General features: G+C 25.7%; 1 protein-coding gene across 1 annotated transcript; it reads right to left on the bottom strand.

Annotated features, from left to right (window-relative positions):
• Positions 1–18751: 18751 nt before the first annotated feature.
• COL5 (CONSTANS-like 5) lies at positions 18752–20389 on the bottom strand. Its single transcript, XM_012209891.4, has 2 exons — positions 19573–20389; positions 18752–19484 (listed from the first exon to the last, which is right to left on the bottom strand). The coding sequence occupies exons 1-2, from the start codon at positions 20293–20295 to the stop codon at positions 19104–19106; spliced, it is 1104 nt and encodes a 367-aa protein (XP_012065281.1). The 5' UTR covers positions 20296–20389; the 3' UTR covers positions 18752–19103.
• Positions 20390–21507: the final 1118 nt, after the last annotated feature.

Raw genomic sequence — 21507 nt, 5'->3', positions numbered from 1 at the left:
TAAGGGAGGGAATGAATCCGATTTAATTAAAAAAAAAAAAAAAGAAAAGTATCTTTTTGAAATTTATTTTAATGTAATTTAGCTTTATATTATTTCAAAAACTTAATATATTATTTTCAGTATATTAGATATCTAAGGATTTTAATTTTTTAAAGACTTAATTCTTTTCATATAAAATATGTTTCATGGTTTCTAATGTTTTGAATGTTTAAAAAAAATATTAACTTTCTCAAAAAAAAAAAAAGAAATTTCTTAATTAAAGAAAAACTAAGTAAAAGTTGAGATTTTTCATTCAATTTTGTCCTTGTATTGATTACCTATAGTTGAAGTGTAAGCTAAACTATGGTAAGAAGACAACTGTGTTAAAGGTACAAATGCAAAAATATTACAATAAAATATTAATAATAAATGTAATTAATGCGTGACGTGACATATAGCACAAGAAACAAAACTATCAACATCCGCTTAACCAAAATAATGATATTTGGTTGCAGGTAACTAGATAACACATAGCATGCATGTATGTTATTTATTAGTTTTTTTTCTTTTATTGAACATTACAGTGACATACTCTCTCAGCCTCATTTTGTTTGCTTATTTATTTTTTAAATGTTTTAAAATATTTATAAGATTTTTAAATTTATACATGTGAATAATTATTATTCCTATGATAATCTTTATGATCTTTCATTAAATGAATTATTTTTATTAATATTTTAATAAATTAAGGGTAAAAAGGATAAAATAATTTTTATTGACTAAATTCTTAATATGTGTATTTTATCAAATCACGCAAATAAAATGGAATTGAAGTACTATTATATTATCTTCCTTTTAATTTCGGATTTTCAAAGACCAAAACCCAAAGGTGTTCTTGATGAAGATAAATAGATAAATAAAAAAAAAGAAGAAGAAATAACAAATAATTTTTCAAGATTATATTTCCATATTTAATATTGTTTAAGCTATTTTACAATTTACTCTTTATTGATGTCTACATCCTCGTAGCTATATATTCCCTCTGTCTTATTTTATTTATTTTTTTTTAGATGTTTCAAAATATTTATAAGGTTTCTAAATTTAGATATATAAATATTTATTTTTTTCATTATGACCTTCATGATTGTTTATTAAATAAAGGAATTTTATTAATATCTTAATGAGTTAAGAATAAAAAAGACAAAATAAATTTTCTTAACTAAATTCTTAACATGCGCGTTTTGTGAAACCATACAAATAAAATGAACGACGGAGTAATATTTAATAAATATTGTCACAACAAAATGGCCCAAGTCCAAAAGTGAGGAAAAGGCCGTGGCCTGCCAAGTCCATGAGGAAGATTCTATTTCAATGGGCCATTGTTTTAAACTCATCTAAAGTTAGAAGTTTTTAACTATAAAGCCCATAAAAACCCTAATGTCGAACAGTTGGACTCATTGTTTGTTTAAAAGCCCATGAAAACTAAACAATTACATCCATTCAGTTTTTTTTCTTGCAAATTTGTAAGGGCGGTAGGAGACTTTCCTTCTACATTTTCGGCTTTGGCCAATTTCGACCCTTTGATTTTCCAAAAACCTCAAATTAATCCAAAGATTCACCTTCAACCCTTTTATATTAGGCAATTAAATTGTCATTGCTGTTGCGACTTCCACGTTGGTAGCCTTACCTTAGTTGGGACCTCTGTTGCTGCTACTCAGCAGTGGAGCTAGGATAATTATTTTAATACAGCCGAACAAAATTTTTTTAACTTTTTTAGGGGACTGAATATAATTTTTTATATTTTAAGGATTTTTTATATTGTAAGGATCAAAATATAATTTTTCACAATGAAAATTTTTAAAAAATTTTTTGGGGTAGCCGAGGCAGGCTCCCTTAGGCCTCGGTTAAGCTCCGCTCCTGCTGCTACCTTCAAGGTTGCAATCTCCATCATGGATGCCGTTAAGATTGTGTCCTCTAAAAAGAAGTTCACGGGTGACGTTAAACTAAAGAAAACCTTTTAGACCTAATTGTACTTCTTAAAAATCACGTAGACCAAAATGGCCTTTAAGCTTTACCTTTTTCTTTGTATAAGTTCTTACATTATACACAAGTCTTTTTCTTTATCAGGAATGATATATTACATCAATATATAGATTACACCAGGTGTGTTTACTCACGGAAAACAATTTTTTTATTTTCTGTTTTCTATAAAAACAATTTTATTAGAAAATGAAAAATTAGAAAGCAGAAAATGGAAAATGCATTTACTTGGTAACAATAAAAAAATTATATTTTAATTTAAACACTTTACAAACATTATTCATAACTTTCATAATTAAAATAAAATATTATAAAATAACTTTAAAATTTTTTTATTTTTTAAATTTTTATTATCAATTATTTATAATAATAATATCAATTTTTATTATTTTGTAAATTTTTTTAAAAAATAAAGGATATAATATATTTGTAATAATAAAATTAATTATATATTAAAGCATAATATAATTTTTATGTTATTTAAATATTTTTATTTTCAATAAAAATGTTTTATAGAAAAAATTATTTATAGATATTATAACTTCAAGTATGAAAGTGTCATTTTATAAAAATGAAAAAAAGTTGAAAAATATGCATTTTGTTATAAAGAAAAACCGTAAAAAACAACTTAAAACTGTTTTCCAAATTTCAATTAAATTTAAAAAAATTCAGAAACTATTTTCTAATTTTCCAATAGAAAACTGATTGATTTGAATATAAAATTCTATTTTCCAGTTTTATTAAAAAATTTTTATAGAAAACTATTTCAATTTTCTACTGTTGAACATACCCTGAATATTTAGAGATGCTCTCATCATTCCTAATAATATGGCTGGATAACAGCTGTAAATATTAGACATTTCGAAATGAAAAAAAATTCTATCTAAAATTGAAAGTAAAAAAAAGCACAAGAGTCCTTAGTTAGAATCAGCCTTAACAATAAAAGCTAATAAACGTATAATTATCTTTTCATTGGAATAAAAAAAAAAAATAGAACAATAATAACAAAAATGTCAATTTTTTAAATGATGATTAACTATTGACTAAGACCATGAACAATATCTATTGACTAAGACCATGAACAATATTAAAAATACAATAAATGTAAACAAGTAGGGTGAGCATTTGATCCAATAAAAATTTATTAAGAAATCTAAATTTTTTTAAGATACAAATCAAATGAAGCCGAATAATATATAAAATCAAATTAAATCAAATTGATTCAATTTAGTTCAGTTTTGTTTTAGTTTCTTTTGAAAAAATTTAATATTTTTAGGTTTAATAAAATTTAAATTGAGATAAAAAAAAAATAATCATGCTAAATCAATTATGGAATGATTGTAAATTAAAGTAAATCAATTCGATTAATTTTATCCAAATTGGCTGAGCCCTACTAACATGTGACAGTTGAATTGCTAAGCACCGTAGGCTCTAGTAGTTACTCGGTGGTGGTAGAAAATTGGGCCCAACAAATGTATAATAATATAATAGAAAGGGCGAAAAAATAAGCGGTAGTGGACAAAGACAATAGTGAGTAAGTAGAGAGAAAGTGGGGATTGGGATGGACCACTGGTGCGCGACAAGGGCTAACCCACGCCAGAAGATGGCGCACGTGAAGGAGGTGTGGCTGGACCCACCTTTTAAGTGACCCTTCTCCACATGCACATCCACTTCCAAACCGACATCTTCCGTCGACTCTCTCTCTCGATGTACAGTTTCTCGGTCGAAATTTATAAATTCGTCTTTATATATAAAACAAATATAATACGGTAATACTCTTATATATTAAATATGGTACTCTAATATAATATGTTAATACTATTATATGGTAATATATATATATTTTTTTTTGACAAAAAAAATAGTATTTTTTTATTATTTATATCTCAAATATATATATATATATATATATATATATATATATATATATATATATATATAATATGATAATATTATTTGATAGATACTAAATAAAATATATATTAAATATGATAAGAATATAATATCTATAAGGGTTTTAATTTTATTGGTTAAAAAAATAATGGTAATTTAATTTTATAATATTACACGTTATATTAATAAACCATATAATATATTGGAAGAAATATTTTTCAAAAACAAAATAACCATAAAATTAATTATATTCTTAGAGATTTTAGGAAAAAAGAAAAACAATCAAAATTATAAATAATGCTCTAAAATAATTATTAATATATTAATAATTATAATATCTAATACTCTGATTTCTCATATTTTAGTAATATAAACAGTTCATGATATTATATTATATATGAAAAAACTATATTAATTAAATTTAAATTGGTATAATAAATTTAAATTGATTGATAAATAAATTTATTTTCATGAAATAATGATGCTCTAAAATAATGATTAATATATTAATTATTATAATATCTAATATTGATTTCTCATATTTTAGTAATATAGGCAGTTTATAGTATTATATTATATATGAAAAATTAAGTTAATTAAATTTAAATTGTTATAAGAAAATTTAAATTAATTGATAAGCAATTTTATTTTCATGCAAATTTGGTTATCAAATATAATAATGTTTTATTATTATAAATATAATATTTTCTTAACAAGTTATTTAATTATAGAGTTCTTCTAGCTTTCGTTTCTATTTATCAGGAGCTTGAGTAGCTGATGAACTTTTTCTGATGGAGTTTAAAGGTTTCATTTAATAAGAATATTCATCGGTTATCTTGATCAAGGAAGAGCATGCCAAAAAAAGAGGGTGCTATGAGTTTAAAAAACCTTCCTTGTTTTAATCTTGTTATGCTTGAAAAGCAGGGTTTGACATACTTTCAACAACCCAAGCACTCTTTCTAATAAGATTCTCAAAATTAAATATTTTTCATCATAGAGTTTTTTAAAAGGTAAGGATCATAAAAATTTCAATTTTATATGGGAAAGTCTATTATCGATATTTTTAAACACTAATTTCGCTAAATAGCGGGTGATGATAGGTCTTTTTACATTTGAAACGATTCTTAGCTTAACATGGCGAATAACTTTTTTTTTTTTTTTAATCTCATAATTTTTCATAATTTCAAGATTAGAAAGCATATGATTTAATTGATTTTAACTTTAAATATTGAGAGAGAGTTCAATATTGCAACAAGTTTTCGCTTCAATGACTATCATATGGTCTATATTCCTTTTAGTTTGTTTAATGTTGTTGATTCTTCTATTTGGCTGGCTTTTTCAAGATCAGGTTTATATATTATTAGAACATCATATTATTTTTATATCTTAGTAGCGTTTATATATTACTACAATAGTTATTAACTATTTTAGTAACGTTTAACAGTTAGCTCTTTGAATAGTTTTTCATGAAACGCTAAAAACTAAAATGTTATATGAATTAACTTTTCACAAAATGTTATTATAACATCTAAAAACTAATACAGACGCTATGTTATTAAATAATTTTTTAAATAGTGCTTAGCGTTTTGACCAGAAGCTATTTAAAAAGATGTTGCCAAACACAACATTATCAACATGGACTTATGTTAGTAAGTTTGGAGTATGATATGTCATGATCTTAGTGTTGAATTATATTTATCTACCCAAAAAAAATTTGAATTATTCCAAAATATAAATTCCTTTATTCTACTTGGTTTAAAGATCCACAGTTCATATGTACACTATGTTTGGAAAGATGAGATCTTAAAGGTACCTTTAACAAAATGCCCATAACTTTTTGTACCTTTTATTTCTTTTGTCCTTGTAATAGGTTTATTTTAGTGTTTACACAAGAAAAAATCTTAAATTTAATTTTGCTTTATCAAAAATACACCTAACAAATGGCGACAAATTTTTGTTTTTTTATTTTTTCCTTTTTTTTCCCTCATATAAGGGATATTTTTACCTTTACATATAAAATTTTGGGATATTAAAAATGTTGGATATATAAATTCACCCATTTACTTTATATGGAAAATCTTGTAGCAATTTGAACTTTATATAATACCTATTATGCCCCCCTAAAGTTATGAATTTTAGTAACGTTGTACACCTACTGAAACTAGTAACAAATAGTTTTTTTATTTTTTTTGACTCGTATATGCAAAATATCAATTTGATACGTGGCTATTATAACTTTTGAAATAATAATTTTTATATTTTTCAACTATATATTCAACAAAATTTAATCCTCTAATTTTATAAATTGAAATATTTAATATAAAAATTTTGCAAGTCGATATATTTAAATAGATGAAATTATATAAATTGAAATGTTCAATGTAAGTCGGCAAAAGCTGAAGAAGTCACAAAATTTATTCATTTGGATGTTAGAAAATGTTAATTCTAGGGTGACATGAATTCAAAAATTTTTTTGTCCATAATTTTTTTTTTTTTTTTTTTTTGCAACATTTTTCATCTCTTGTTATCTCCACTAGAAAAAAGTATTACTGTCAACATTCCCTTTTATCTACTGCTTTTTAAAACTTATTTTATCCACAATTATCTATAGTTTTGAGAAGATTAAAAAATGTTAGTAAATTCTTTTTCGATTTTATTCTTATCTCTACCAAACACAACAACTATTTTTCTATAATTTCGTAAAATCTATCTAATCACCTCTCTCACACTCTCCTCAATTTAGTGTTTGATGGGGAGATAATTATTGAGATTAGAGTATTTGAGTGAAATAGAATAATTTAATCAAATTAAAGGTAATTTATATAATGCAATTACTTTTTTACTTACCATATAAAACTTTAAATGAGTAATAAAAATAATAGGTGGAAGCAATTATTTAAGGAATTGAGAAAATGGTAATTTTGTCAATTTGAAATTGTGACATATTTAATCATACGGCTGGGGAAGTATTATATTCATGGGTGTAATTTTTTCTTTTGTTTTGCTTTTCTACGAGGAGTATTTCAGTCTTTACATATAAAATTGTTAAATTCTGAAAATATCATCTATTAAATTTTCAAAATACTTGCCAATCTTCCCAATAATGAGTATGATAATATCATAAGAGATGTTAAACCTCTTCTTAGCGTAGGCGAAGATTTTCGACCAAAGTGGATTCGACAACAAGCTAATACGGTAGTTCATGCTAATAATATTACTAGAACAACTAATATTACCGTACAAGGCCTTAAGTATACCACTAATAATCACATTGTTGGAAGTGAAAAGAGTATCAAGGGCACAAATATTGGGAGGTCACCGGTGAGCTCTCTTTTTTTCTTCCACAGGCAGCCACCGGTGAGTTCTCATCGGTAGTCACCTATTTCCGTTTTTGTTTGTATTTTTTGCAAATGATCCTTTGATCTGTTTACATATCTGAGTTATTATCGTCCAAATATTGAGATTTATTGTTGTCTATATATTGAAATTTTTTGTTATCAGATCTAGTTTTGAGTTATTGTTATCATCACTGTGGTGATTTTATCTTGCGTCTTTTATTATTTGGATAGTTATGCATAAAAAAGTGCAGATCTCTTCTCTAATAGAAGGATGAAATTTGAAGGTAATCAAATTGGATTTGTAGGAAGATCGTGAAATCGAACAGTAGCCATAAATAGCCACCAAGTAGAGCAATTGATCGCCTATAAAACAAATATTGTGATCAGTCAACTTGATAAGATACTTCAAATAAAAATTGTGTTTTTTATTCTTTATATAAGTGATTTATTATTAGACTTTCTATATAAAAATATAGAAACTTATTGATCTGTATCATACATCTGTATATAGTTTCTAATTAATAAAATTTCTAATTTGATTTTTCTCAAAAAAAAAAAAAAAAAGGCACAGATAGCACATTATTTTTATCGACACCTAGATAAATACATTGGATGAAAATTAATAAAATTGATTAAAATAAAATTAGACTATTTAATTAAAATTGATTAAATAAATCATATTTAATAATGAATTTAAGTTATAGTAATAACAATTAATATCTAATAATTAACAGGTAATAAAATAGCGTATAATGACTAAAAGAATTAATATTATCAAATATTGTCTTAAATATAATACACCATCAATAATCACATTGTTAGAAATGCAAAGACCAGCAGGATACACCTAATATATTATTTCTTATTGTAATTTTGATACATAGCTAATAAATTGGGTGAAAATTGATAAAATTAGACTATCTAATTAAAATTGAAATTTTTTAAATAAGTTATTAACTAATAATAATTCCAAACTTTTAGGGAATCCTTAATTTAATTGGTTTGGTACATAACTAGAATCATAGAACCAATCTAAATAAGTTTTTTCTATCTTTATAAAATCAATTCACCTATATATATACATCCACTTATATTATTAATTAATATATGTTGTGTCTAAAAGCAAGATAAAGCTTAAATATAAAAGTTAGCTTAAAGTGCTTTAAAAGCAAACCAATTATAATCATCTCTACACACACCAGGGTACAATCTAGTGATAAGTACATAAACGGCTTGATAATAAATCTAGATTCGAACCTCTCCCTAATACTAAAAAAAAAAATTTATAGTCATCTCTACTATAATTAATATTTTCCTATTTGTTTTAAGTAACTATCTAACTAGATGGTCCCTAAAAGAATTGCATCCACTAATTGTTAATATTAATATTAGATCCCACTAAGAGATCCTACCTAATGGCTAATGGGTGCTTGAAAAAGACACAAATACTGTGAACCTTTCTTAAATTAAATGCATTCACAATATAAGTAGGTATGCTCTCGCCAAAACACGTCAGAGATTTAAGGATGTGTTCGGCAATAAATTTTTTTAAATAACTTTTAGCATTTTAAATTATTAAAACGCTAAACGTTATTTTTTTAAAATCTAATGTTAAAAATTCAATCTGAATTGTTTAGTTCAATTTTTGATTAGTTCCGACTTCCGATTAATCCTCACCCCTAGTCTAGATACACCCAAATCGTTGATGGTGGCTGCCTCCAAACTCATTTTAACATCTTAGTTGGAAAACTAGAATTTACAATTTGCAAAATTGTTATGCAATTTTGGAAAATATTGTTTATAGTACATAAAAAAAATGCATGGATGGATGGTTTCATTTTTTTGTAAGATACTAAAAATTATTATTGATCAAATGTGGTCTTAGCAGTTTTTATAAATTATGAGTAATGGGAATTATTTTAAGAGGAGACTATCTTTGCTATTTAATCTATAATATTATTTTAATTTTTACCCACTTGATCTCAAATAAATTAAATTTAAAATATTTCTGATAGAAATACTAAATTTTTATCAATATTTGGTCTCGATGTAAGGCATAAATAATTAATTTGATATTTAATGTATAAAGATATCTTTGTCTTCAAAAATAAAATTGTAACTTACAAGTATAAAAAAAAAAAAAAAAAAAAAAAAAAAAAAAAAAAAAATCTATTTGGTGTTGTAGAGGAGAAGAAGACCGACAATCTTTATCCCAGTTCTTGAACTGAAAAAAGGGAAATTGAAAAATCCAAATTTGTCAACAGATAAAGATGTCAAAAGGCTACAGTTTGATGCAACCAAAAAGTGCCTGAAGGTTTTTTTTTTTTTCTTTTAAGAAAAATAAAAATTTCATTAAAAAACATAATATAAATATGAAATATTATATGAATAAATAAGTTTTTATATTTTTGTATAAAGAATAAAAAACTTTAGCTTTATTTGAAGAATTCAATTGAGTTGATAGAGCGATAGATTCGTGCCATTGACGGCACGCCTTATTTTTTGACTAATATGACTATTATTTAACTTTATGGTTTTTCGACAAATCTAATTTAAAAACTTCAAAATTAATATGTATTTCGACTTGCATATTATCCAAATAACGAATGAATCAACGCAGATAAAATTACGATGAAAATAATCACAGTAATCTTAAAAAAAAAAAGAAAAAGAATTAAGCAAAACTCAAGATGTATCAAAACAGAATAGATCTGATGACATATCCTCAAAATAATTTATTAAAACAAATATATCTGAATATTTACTCAAAATTTGTATCAAATGACCTAAATTTAAGAATTATTCCAGAAAAACATAAAAACAAAACTAAAAGAATATAAATGAGAGGGAGAGTGGATGACGCCGCGGTCAACGAGAGTACTCACCTGTGGCCGTAAAAAAAAAATAATGAAAGAAAGGTAGAATCACGATTTAAAACTAAGTACTGATAAGATTCGCCTTAGGATAATATACAATTAGGTTTTCTTTTTCTTTTTTGAGTCCTTAGATGGGTTGTGGTACATGTTGAATATTTTAATTTTGTCACTCTTTCTATAATGTCATAATTTTTAAGGGGCGGTTCTGACAAGTTTTGATTGCATTTACAAATTGTAAAAGTCGCATTTAAATTCATCATAATACAAGTTTGGTCAAGAGGTCAAACGGTTTGAAAAATGCGTTGATGCATGTGTGTATATTAGATTAAAGTGATTTAGATTCGGTTTATGTCTCACTTATAGACCAAATTAATAAAAATTTATTTTTTTATTAAAATGAGAATGTTTTTTACTATACACTAAAAGAAAATAATACAGTTATAACAATTTTTAAAAAATCATTTTTCATTAATTTAGTTCTTAAAAAATTTACAAATCAAAATATCCGTAAATTAATGTGATTTCCAAATGTGTAACACGATAGGTCATACCACCTGTTACATTTCAAAGTACCACCAATCAATTTCCATTCATATTGATAATACACACTATCTCTTAGTGCATATCAATTCAAATCATTAAAACTTTTACTATCACAACTCAAGCCCAGGGGTCCTGACCAAAGCAGTCAAACTGAGACCTTAGTACAAAAGATGAAAAATTAAAAGATGATAACAAATTTAATTTGCTATGCTCTTTTAATTAATGTTTTCTTAATTTTTAAAAACTTTTGAATTTTTTCTTTTGAAAAATAAAGAAAATTCTTGAACTGAAAGTAATTTTTTTAAGTATTGGAGAAAGGATATTCAAATCTAAAACTATTATCGAGTCATAATACACTTATTACTAAACTATATCTTAATGTGCTGAACTGAAAGTAATTTAGATGGTTTGAAAGGTTGGGATTGACATTATAACAAGATTTACTTCAAGATTAATTAATTAAATAAATATTGTTAGATAATATTTTCATATATGTGTATATATGAATTCTAACATAAAATATAATGTAATTCTTAAATTTTTTAGCATACACTAAAAATTATAATTTTTACAAGTTACCACAGTTTGATTAGTACGAAATATTTGATCCAAAATGCAAGCCCTGTTTTGATTTGCAATTGAGATTATAATGATCCTATTTGATAACATTTTTTAACATAGCTTTTCGTGTTTTGAATGTATTAAAATATTATTTATAACAGTTGTCGGCATAATATTTAATACTAATATTTAGAATTTGAAGGGGTGGATTATGAAATATTAAAACATTCGATGAAATACTATTAAGATAGATCTAACAGTCGTTAGAATAATTAACAACTATTAAAATAGCTAAATTAAAATTTCAATAATTCTAAAAACATAATCCAATTAGGGATTTACAATATCACTATTTCTTATGAAAAAAAATCATTGTTGGTGTTTTGAACACAATGACATATATGTATATTATTTGATTTTTATATCCCGACAAGAAATATCAAATCTTTGGAAATCTTTTGTTATAAATAGAGATGTTAAATAAGGCAAATCCGTCGTGTCACAAAAATACCAAACTATCCCTTTTATTGCAGCTAGTTATAATATTTGTGAAAAATGGATAATTTAATGAAACATCCCTTTTACGTACTATAAAAGGCAGTGTTTTGATGACATTTTAAACATTATTTTCTTAAAAAACCCCAACCATTTGGCCCATTTTTAATAAATACGATTCGATTTTTATTTTCACAGAAAAGAAAATTAAAAATTTTCAGTTCAATTCAAAATCTAAAAAATAGATCTAAAACTGTTTAAAAATAACTAAAAAACTGATAAAATAGACTAAACCGTACAAATTCATTTTAATTTAATTTTTATAAACTGTTCGGTTGGTTTGAGTTTTTATTTTAAAATTTTTTTATTTATTTAGTTTGTTCTATTCAAATCAAATTCAACCAAATATATTTTTGTACATAAACAATGGATTAATTACATTTTTAGTGTCTGAATTTTTAATTTTTCTATATCGTGTTTGAATAGAAAAAATTTACAACTAGTTATCTGAACTATTAAAATAATTACAACTAAGTGCATTTGACTGAATTATTTTACTGAAAATTAAAATTCACCATTTTACTAGGTAAATGATATCAAATGTAAATTTTCATGTGATTCATCTATATTTTTTCAATTTTTTTATTTATATCTATTCTTTAAAATAAAATAGTCTTAAGAATTCCTTCTAATATTCTTTTAAATTCCAAAACAATATAAAAAAAGTAAAAGAGATAAAAATAAATAAGAAAGAAAGGAAGTAACCTGGAAAAATAAATAAACTAAAACAACGAGATAGAATAATTCATTTTGATTTTTCAAAGAGAAATTCCAGCTAGATACACTTCAGTATATAAAATTTACAATTTCGTCTATTTAAACACTAAAATAGTAGACTAAAATAGAAAATTTTAAAGAGTTAAAACACTAAATATGAAATTAACCCTATACCAGTTGGCAAATATAAAGCTAATATGATATAAAAACTACACCTAATACTGTGTTTTTTTTTTTTTTTTTTGGAAATATGTTGCTTTTTTTATATTGTACAATCTTGCAATTGAAGTAGATTTAAAATTTCAATATATAAGTTATTACAAGATCCATTAAAAGGCAGCCCAAATTGAATATTTAATAGAAATTCAAATTGAGAATCTAACACAAGTATAAAAGAGTTAGCTCAGTTAATCACTAAAATTTTCATCTCATTGATCAGTATTTAATTCGTAGAATCTAGATTATAAATAAAGGTTTGTTTTTTCATTTTTAAAGTCTCTAATCTCAAATAGATGGACCATCTTTAACTAGATAAAGATAAATAAATAAATAAATAGGATATGTGAAAATTGATTAAGTGAAATTGATTAGTAAAACAAATCTAACATAATATATTTAAGTGACTTGGAAGAAGAAGTCTAAGGGGTTGTTTCGCGGTATTAGCTATTGTAATAATCGGTAGCAGTTAGCTATTAGTGATAGCTATTTATATACCTATTTAAATTAGAATTATCCGGTAAAAATAGTTATTGTTTAATTTTAAACACTAAAGCTACATATTATATGTTTAATATTTTATAAAAAAACTCATTCAACCTCTAAGAGCTGTTACTCCTCTATTTGCAGCCAAAAAGGGAGGGAAGGGGTGAGATAATGCATTAAACTCTTAAAATTTAAAATTTCTCAAATTATAACTTCCTATTTTAAAATTTTAATTTCCCGCATTTACATCAACTTTTGAGCATTTTCAAATATATGCGCACAAATATAACGAAAATGTGGAGTTAGAATTTTTATTACTCTCACCATGCTTTTTTCTAAGTTACAACAAGGTAACCTAAATGCGCAGTTATGAAAGTTGCCACAATTTTTTTTGAAGAATATGAGATAAAATTTTTATTAGTGCTCAATTAAATTACAAAATTACATTAAATTAACGGGAGTTAATGAAATTCATGTATATATTTACAAAGTGTAATATCAAAATAAAATGGTCTTTTAAAATTAAGGTGCAACATTCCAATTTGTGTTCATATTATAGATAATTACATAAACTGTCACTTATATTGTGCTCACATCCATCAAGTCGAGCACACTGTTAAATTTCACTTCTATTTTTGTCTGTCACTTTTCAATTTCAGTGAGTAATTTTCACACAGATAACAGAGTTCACATAAGACATTTTGAATTTTTTCATCTGATGTCATTTCCAAAATTTCTATTTGAAGTAAAGTTTTTATATATAAAAAAAAAAAACATACGAATTGGAAAGTTTCTCTATAAAAAAAGAACAAAGAAAGTATAAAAATTATGATACATAACGGTACAATTAATAGAGATAGAATTTTAATTTAGTCAAAATGCTAAAACATTGTTCAAAAGTTATTGCGGAACAGTCCTAATACATGATTTGAAAGAATGTAAAGGTAAAATGTAATTGGTATGGGTAGTGATCAATCATCAATCCATTTTGACATTCATATGATTCATGTATAAGAAGTGACTCTGCACCAATCTTTTACAGGTGGAGAAATGCCAGATTGCCCATTTTAGCAACCATAAAAGTCTGTAGAAAGCCCACTTCTTGTTTGCTCTATTTACCTTTTTGGGAATAACCTGTCTTAAACGTGAACTTCTAAGAAAGTTCCATAACAGCTGGAAACTTGTCTTTTTAGGGTATATTTTTCATCTTTGGATTAACCATTTCACTTATTTCAATTCTTATTATCCATATAAAATTCAATAAATGTTCAATTTGATTCTAAAATTAATTTTTTTTGACCAATTTTAGATATAGAATTTGATTGTAAATCATTTTGTCTCTTTTTTTTTTTTTTTTGGCTAAAAAGAATAAAATATCAAGTTTTATTCTCTTAAATGTTTTCAACATAATACAAGATATTTAAAAATTTTTTTTCAAAAAAAAATAAATCTTCTTTGTAGAAAATGAAGAAGAAAAATAGAATCTATTTTTTTATTTTCACATTTCTCAATTCAAACTTTGTTTTAAATTATTAGATTTGAATCTTATACACATATCTATATGTCAAGGAAAAGGCTTCACATGTCTATATGGAGGTCTCTCCCCATTGAGTATTACTTTTTTATCTTTTGTAATTTTTTTTTAAAATTTCCAATATATTTAAACATGCACTATTTTTAATAAGCAAGTAAGTTAATTTGCTTAAGTGATTTGTATTAAGTGAAGTTTCTATCTCTCTTTTGCAATAATTTAAGTTATTATTAAGTGAACTTTTTATCCCCTCCATTATATAATATAAAGGAGAATTATGGATTTCTTTTGGTTGCTAAAATTCTCTAAAAGTCTCTAAAATTTTAAAAGTAAAATTCTCTAAAATTTTAGCATTTCATTTCTCCTTGGTCGAGAAAATTTTACCTTTTAAACATTTGAAATTTAATTATTTTCTTTTAATTACTCTCTCTGTCTCGGAACATAAATTGTTTTTGGTTTATTATTTTATTCCAAAATATAAGTCATTTTGTGTATTTCAAGAAGCAATACATGTTGCCCTTATTTACACTAAATACAATAAATACTTCACAAATAACTATTGGTTTTGAGATAAAGGATAATTTAGTCAAATCACCTTTGAGTTTGTTATAATATACGAAAATTAATTATTTCCTTAATCCTTATGCAAAAACCTTAAACGGTTTATATTTTAGGATAGAAAGAGTACTAGTTAACCTTTCTGTCTTCCTTAAAAGTTTAAATTTAATTTTTCAAATTTAATAATTATTATTACGGTTCTTCGCCTTCCTACTTTTCTTAAATGTTTAAAATGTAATTTTCTAAATTTAATATTCATCACTATAATTTGACATTGATATTAAAATACTAAAAGAAACCTATATTATTGTTGCTAAATCCTTGGCCTTCCTAATAGAAATTCATCAAATTTCCCTTCCTTTTTATTTAAAAATTGAACTTAAAATACTAAAAATTCCCTTTTCACTAGGGATCAGTTGATTGCAGTTCTTCTTTTAGATTATCACTTTACAATAGACAAAAGAAATTATAAAATTTCCATGTCTTAGCCAATCAATTTCAAGATTGATCTTTTATAGTTTAGAAACAAGAAGATGAGACGGTGAGTAGTCTTCTTCCTTTTTTTTCTTCTTAGTTTATTTGTTTATGATTTTTAATTTTTGAGTAAATTATTTGGGTATAAATTTTATTTTTCTTCTCATTATAAGTTAAATATTTCCATGCCAATAATATTTGAAATCTTTTAAATTCATTTTATGATTTGTATGACTCCAGTTGAATGATTCATATTAAATTGAATTTATCGTGAGAAAGGGATGCCTATGTGTTTTTTTAGCAAATTAAAATTTCTGATATTTATATAGAATATATAAAGAAAAATTTTAAAGTTCTTTCTTTGTTCACTAATTTGGTTGAAATTTTAATTTGGTGCTTTATTTTGTCGGTTAAAAGAAGAACATTATAATCTTTTATTGTCTTTTTTTTTTTATTATTGTTTTCTTAGTTTTGTTTTTCCAATTTCATTAACATTTTGTATTTTGCTAATTTTAGTTTAGTTTTATTTATTTTTGCAAGGATTCAAGTGTGTGCAATTCGAGATTATCTAAATATATTTTATGCAATAAGAATTAATTATTATATTTTAATATTTTATTTAATTACATGCTCAGAGTCTGGTTAAATCTCAAAAATCAAAAATCAAGTATTTAAATAATTTTAAGTCATTTACAAATTCACTTTATTTCTAAAAATAATTACAGCCACTTCTTTTTAAAAAGTTGATTTTTTTTTTTAATTTACTCAACATGCTATCTCACACTTACACTTAAAACAAAATATATATATATAAGTATTATAAAGCGGGATTCACCTAGTTTTAAATAATTTTAGTTCTTATGATTTAATAACAAAGTAAGTTAGTTTTGATAATAAGTTAATTTTGCTTCATTGAGTTTATTTCTCTATATTTTGTAGTTTTCCTTTTTTTGGTTATTATTAAGTGAACATTTTGTCTACCTTTTTTCAATAATCTTAGTCATTATGACTAAATTGCAAATAAGTTATAAATTAGCTCACTAATATTCAAATAAAACCTTTTGCATAAGTTCCAATAAACTTTTGCGTTTAGACATGTTGAAGATGGTTTGCATTTGTCAAATGAGCATAATATATTATTTACAACCTATTACTTTTTTTTTTTTTTGAAGATTCCAACCTATTAATTTAAAATACACAATTGCTTGAAAGAAATGATTATATAATTCTATTGGTGTCAGCTAAGATTAAAAATTCAAAATATTCATATATTACTCTCTCTGTTTTCTTTTTTTTTTTAATAATTACTCTCTCTGTTTTCTAAATACTTATCAGATTTGAGAAAGTATTATGTTTTTAAATACTTACTCCTTCTGTCCTAAAATATAAGTCATTTAAAGTTGTTGCACAAGAATTAAGAAAACTATTAATTCTCCTAAATTACAACACACTCAAGGGTAATTTGACTAAATTATCATTTATCTCAAAACTAATAGTTATTTGTGAAACTATTTATTGCAACTAATCTAAACAAAGGTAATGGAAAAACATCATTTATTATTCCTTAAAATACTTAAAACGACTTATATTTTGAAACAAAATAATCACCGAAAAATGACTTATATTTGGAACACATGGAGTATCATATTTGTGGATTTCATAAATAATAAATTACCTTTTCTAACTTTCTATTTATCATTTATTGTTTTCCTTTGCTCTTCTTCTACTCATCTACACTTATCTAATTTCATTTATGTAATCTTAAGTTTTTTTTTTTTTTTTTATTAACTAGGAGTTTTAATCTCCTTCGAGCCATAGAGCATATGTAATTTTAAGTTTTTTTTTTTTTTATAACTGTTTTATTTTTTTTAACTAGAAGGTTTGATCTCCTTCGAGCAGTAAAGCATAAAGGTTTTTTATCCTCTTAAAAAAGTGCATTTTCTGAAAGTTAAACTTGTGTTTTCATTTTTTTACAGAGATTGAAGTTGGTTGCTGTCCCAACCAATAGCTTATTGATTAATCTTAAAGTTTTTTTAGTACTATATTATACTAGTTGAATATGATTCCATTCATTTTCATTTTTATTAACATTTTAAATTAGTATAAAATACCTTTTTTTCATCAGCTAAATACTACTACGGAAGATTATTAATTATTATAACAATTAATAACTATTAATATAATTAATTTTATCGAATAGGCTTTTATACCGTGAAATTGTGAGCACTTCGTAACGAGTGGAATCAACTCCCCCCACTCAACTTATTAAAAATTAAAAAAAAAACAATACTTTGTAAATTTTTAAACTTTTTATACTTTTGACCCCATTAAAATAAAGTATTTAAATCATTGTATTTTAATTGTTTATAAAATATACTTTATAAATTAAATTTACTCCATTAGATTTAATATTTAGATATTCGTCCAACTAATTTACTTTTTTTATATATTTTCTTCTTTCACCATTAAATAATCAAATCAGATTAATTCTAATTGAATAATAAAATCAAAGTGATTATATGAGGTTTGATTTAATTTGATTTTATAATCAAAATCAATTTAGTTAGGCTAGTTACAAAAATGAATTCAGATTTTTTTTTTATTTTCTTTGTAAACAAAGCTGAATATATTAAAATAACCAAGGTAGTATTTGGGTTAGTTAAAAAAATTGAATTAAAATAGACCTGATTTTAATAGATTTTGTTTAGTTTTTTTAATCAAATTGATTCCTTTAGAAATATAAAAATTGTGATCTCGATTATTTCAATTTTGGTTCGAGTATTATTAATAAAATCAAATGATTTATTTAATTCAGTTTTAAAATATTGTTATAACTAAATTAACTTAAAGCAAAATCATATTTAGATTTTAGGAGTTTGAATTCTTTGAGCTTGCTTATTTTTTAATTATGGATTTTTCAATTAAAATTTTTTATTAAAAAACATGAAACATGACAAGTCCTAAGAAGTAGAACTATGATAATATTGAAAAGGAAGAAAGAAAATCTTATACTAAAAGAAGGATAGAGTACAAAAGCCCTTAAAGAAAAAACTACATGGGCTCTTTTGACTGTCTCTTGAGAGTAATTCATCCCCTCAAAATCCATAAAAAGCAAACGACACTAATTTACACCAACCGACATCCTTAAATTTAATCCACAATTAACCAAAACAGAACACTAACACTAACACTAACACCACCTCAGGATTATTCTATTTCTAGTTGCAAAAACAAAAAAAATAATAATCGTAATAATTATACTTGCCAAATTATAAGATTATTATCATAGTAATTACTTGATTACCTCCCTAAACCAAACCCACCTTCGTCGTTTAGTCAAAACGAGGGAACGACGCCGTATCGTGAATCACTGATAAACCCAACCGAGGAGGGAGAGCCATATAGATGGTTCATATCGGATTCAATTTCTGTTCGTTTCGCGAACCGGCCTTTGATTCTTGGTCTCGTTTCGGCATAAGCTTTTCGGGAAGCGTAACGTATAGTCTTTTCAAATTTCCGGTTCTTTCTTTTCTCTCTATACCTCAACACCCGCGCTTCACGGTCAATCCCAGGCGCCTGACTTGCTTGGCTTGCGGTTGCCGAAATAGATACGTTGGGACCGGCAGAATTATTTATGTTTTGGCCAAAAGGGTAAGATATATCGGACATAGAGTTTCCATCTGGTACAACTCCTACATCAACCGATGATGAAGAAACCTGAAAAAGAAGATATATAAAATGAATAAAAATGAAAAGATTATTAGAATTTCAAGTTACAACGGAGAGAAAATATATAGATACATACACTTTGGCTAATAGACTGAGTTGGATAGTTGAGGGAAGAAAGCTTTGATCTACAGAAATCAACGTCATAACAAATTTCGTTGTTGATAATTGGCATCGGAGATGGTTTAGTTTGCACTGGAACGACGCTGTCAGTAGCTGCGGTATGGTGGTTCTGATGAAAATCCATGTCAAGAAATGGATCCATTACAGGAAAAAATAGATCCGAAGACTTCATTTCAGGATTTTCAATCCCTAATAGTTTCGAATTAAGGCTTGGAGGATTCGGTAACAGCCACGAAACACTGTCCATGTCATCCTCTTGTTGTTGGTGGTGATGGTATCCGGCCGCGGAGCCACCAACTAAAAAATTAAACGGCGATGATTTAACAATGGAGTCAGCGGAGTCGAAGAACGGTTCAACCGGAACTCGTTCATGCCGGCGAGCGAGTGGGTTAGCGGAGTGAATATCATCATCGCACGTGACACAAAGAGCGGCAGCGTCGGCTTTGCAAGTGACGGCAGCAGGTGCTTGCTCACAAACCTCACACATCCAAACGCGCTCGTGTCTAGAAACGAGCTTATTGGCGCCGTGGATCTTGGAATCGCAGTTAAGGCAAAGGTAAGCCGAGTCAGCACGGCAAAACGCAGCAGCAGGTGCCGTTTTGCAGGAGTCACAACGTCTAGCAGAAACGCTAGACCAACCGCCGGCTAAGCTCTTTAACGTTTCGAGTTCAATTCCCATGGTGCTGGAAAAACAAAGAAAAAACGTTTTTTTTTTTTTCAGAGTAATGGGGAAGAGTGGGGGCTAGTGCTTGTAGAGCTGGGCATTCTGATCGCTTAGCAATTGATTTTTATCTATCTAGTCAGAGGGGAGGAAATCTGGTAAGGACGAGTGGGAGAAGGACACGTGGATGAAGTTCTAGCCACGCAAAATTGTTTTTAGGACAATTATTTTATGGGTTTTGGATTTTAATAATGTTTGTGACAAGTAATTGTCAATGTGTCTGTGCCGACGTGGGACCCACAGCCATAAGGCAAGAGTGGAGAAGACGGTCAAGTGACAGACAGTTTCATGTAGATGTTATTTTGTAGTGAGAAAGGGCCATATTCTTGAGGGTGGGGGCAATAGGCAAGGGTTAGCTTGGCTTTTTCCTCCAATCCCAATTTTTTTGGATTTTATTATTGTTATTTATTATTATATTTCAGTGCGCAGGAATGTAAAGTATAATCATATTTTAAAAGAAAAATTAGTATTTTAACTAGTAATATAATGATAAACAATTATATCTTAACTTTAACATTGCAAAATAACTATTTTACCCGCACTTTTGCAAATTAACTTTTACAAATTAGTTGTAATTCTAGAGTTTTATCAGGTACAAGTGTTTTCACCGATATGGTGAGTTCAAATAAACTATTTCATATTGTATAACATACAGTAGATTTCAGCCCATCGAATTTCTCAACGAATAAAACAATTAGTTGTAATTCTATTATTTTGCCAAAATTCAAATGAAGATGATTTATTATATATCATTTTTCTCAGTAGCTCATTTTCAAACTCAACTCTACTGTGATTTTTCATAATTCTTTTGTCAATTGTAAGAAAAAGATGGTGATATAATTTTGATTACATATATAGAACTAAAATTGATATGTGTAAATTAGAATAAAATTATTTATTTAGAAATTCGGATATGATTGTAATTTTTTGGAAAAGGTTCGGAATTTTTCCTTTTTTTTTTTTTTTTTTTTTTTTTGTCATCAAGCCTAAATTTTATGGTTAGCCAAAAACAAGAAGGTGCATTCTCTGATTATATTAGAGTAAAGGCATGGTGTTGGTTGGGAGACAGAGAAGAAAGAGCTCAAAATGTAACTTCTATTTTTGGAGTTAAGAATAAGTTTAAACTTTGCTTTAATTATTCTTTAGAATCTTGATGTATTTTTTAGATTG

The sequence above is a fragment of the Jatropha curcas genome, chromosome 8 (genome assembly GCF_041381405.1).
Source record: "Jatropha curcas cultivar XTBG-Jc1 chromosome 8, XTBG_Jcur_1.0, whole genome shotgun sequence".
Taxonomy (NCBI): Eukaryota; Viridiplantae; Streptophyta; class Magnoliopsida; order Malpighiales; family Euphorbiaceae; genus Jatropha; species Jatropha curcas.
Note: the sequence above shows the minus strand (reverse complement) of the source record. Positions and strands in the feature narration are given on the sequence as shown.

What these genes read in the sequence shown, in the direction of transcription:
- COL5 (XM_012209891.4), bottom strand. Translation starts at nt 20,295, where the DNA reads ATGGGAATTGAACTCGAAACGTTAAAGAGCTTAGCCGGCGGTTGGTCT. An exon ending in CTCAGTCTATTAGCCAAAGT is followed by an intron (nt 19,485 to 19,572) that starts GTATGTATCTAT and finishes CTTCTTTTTCAG; the next exon opens with GTTTCTTCATCATCGGTTGA.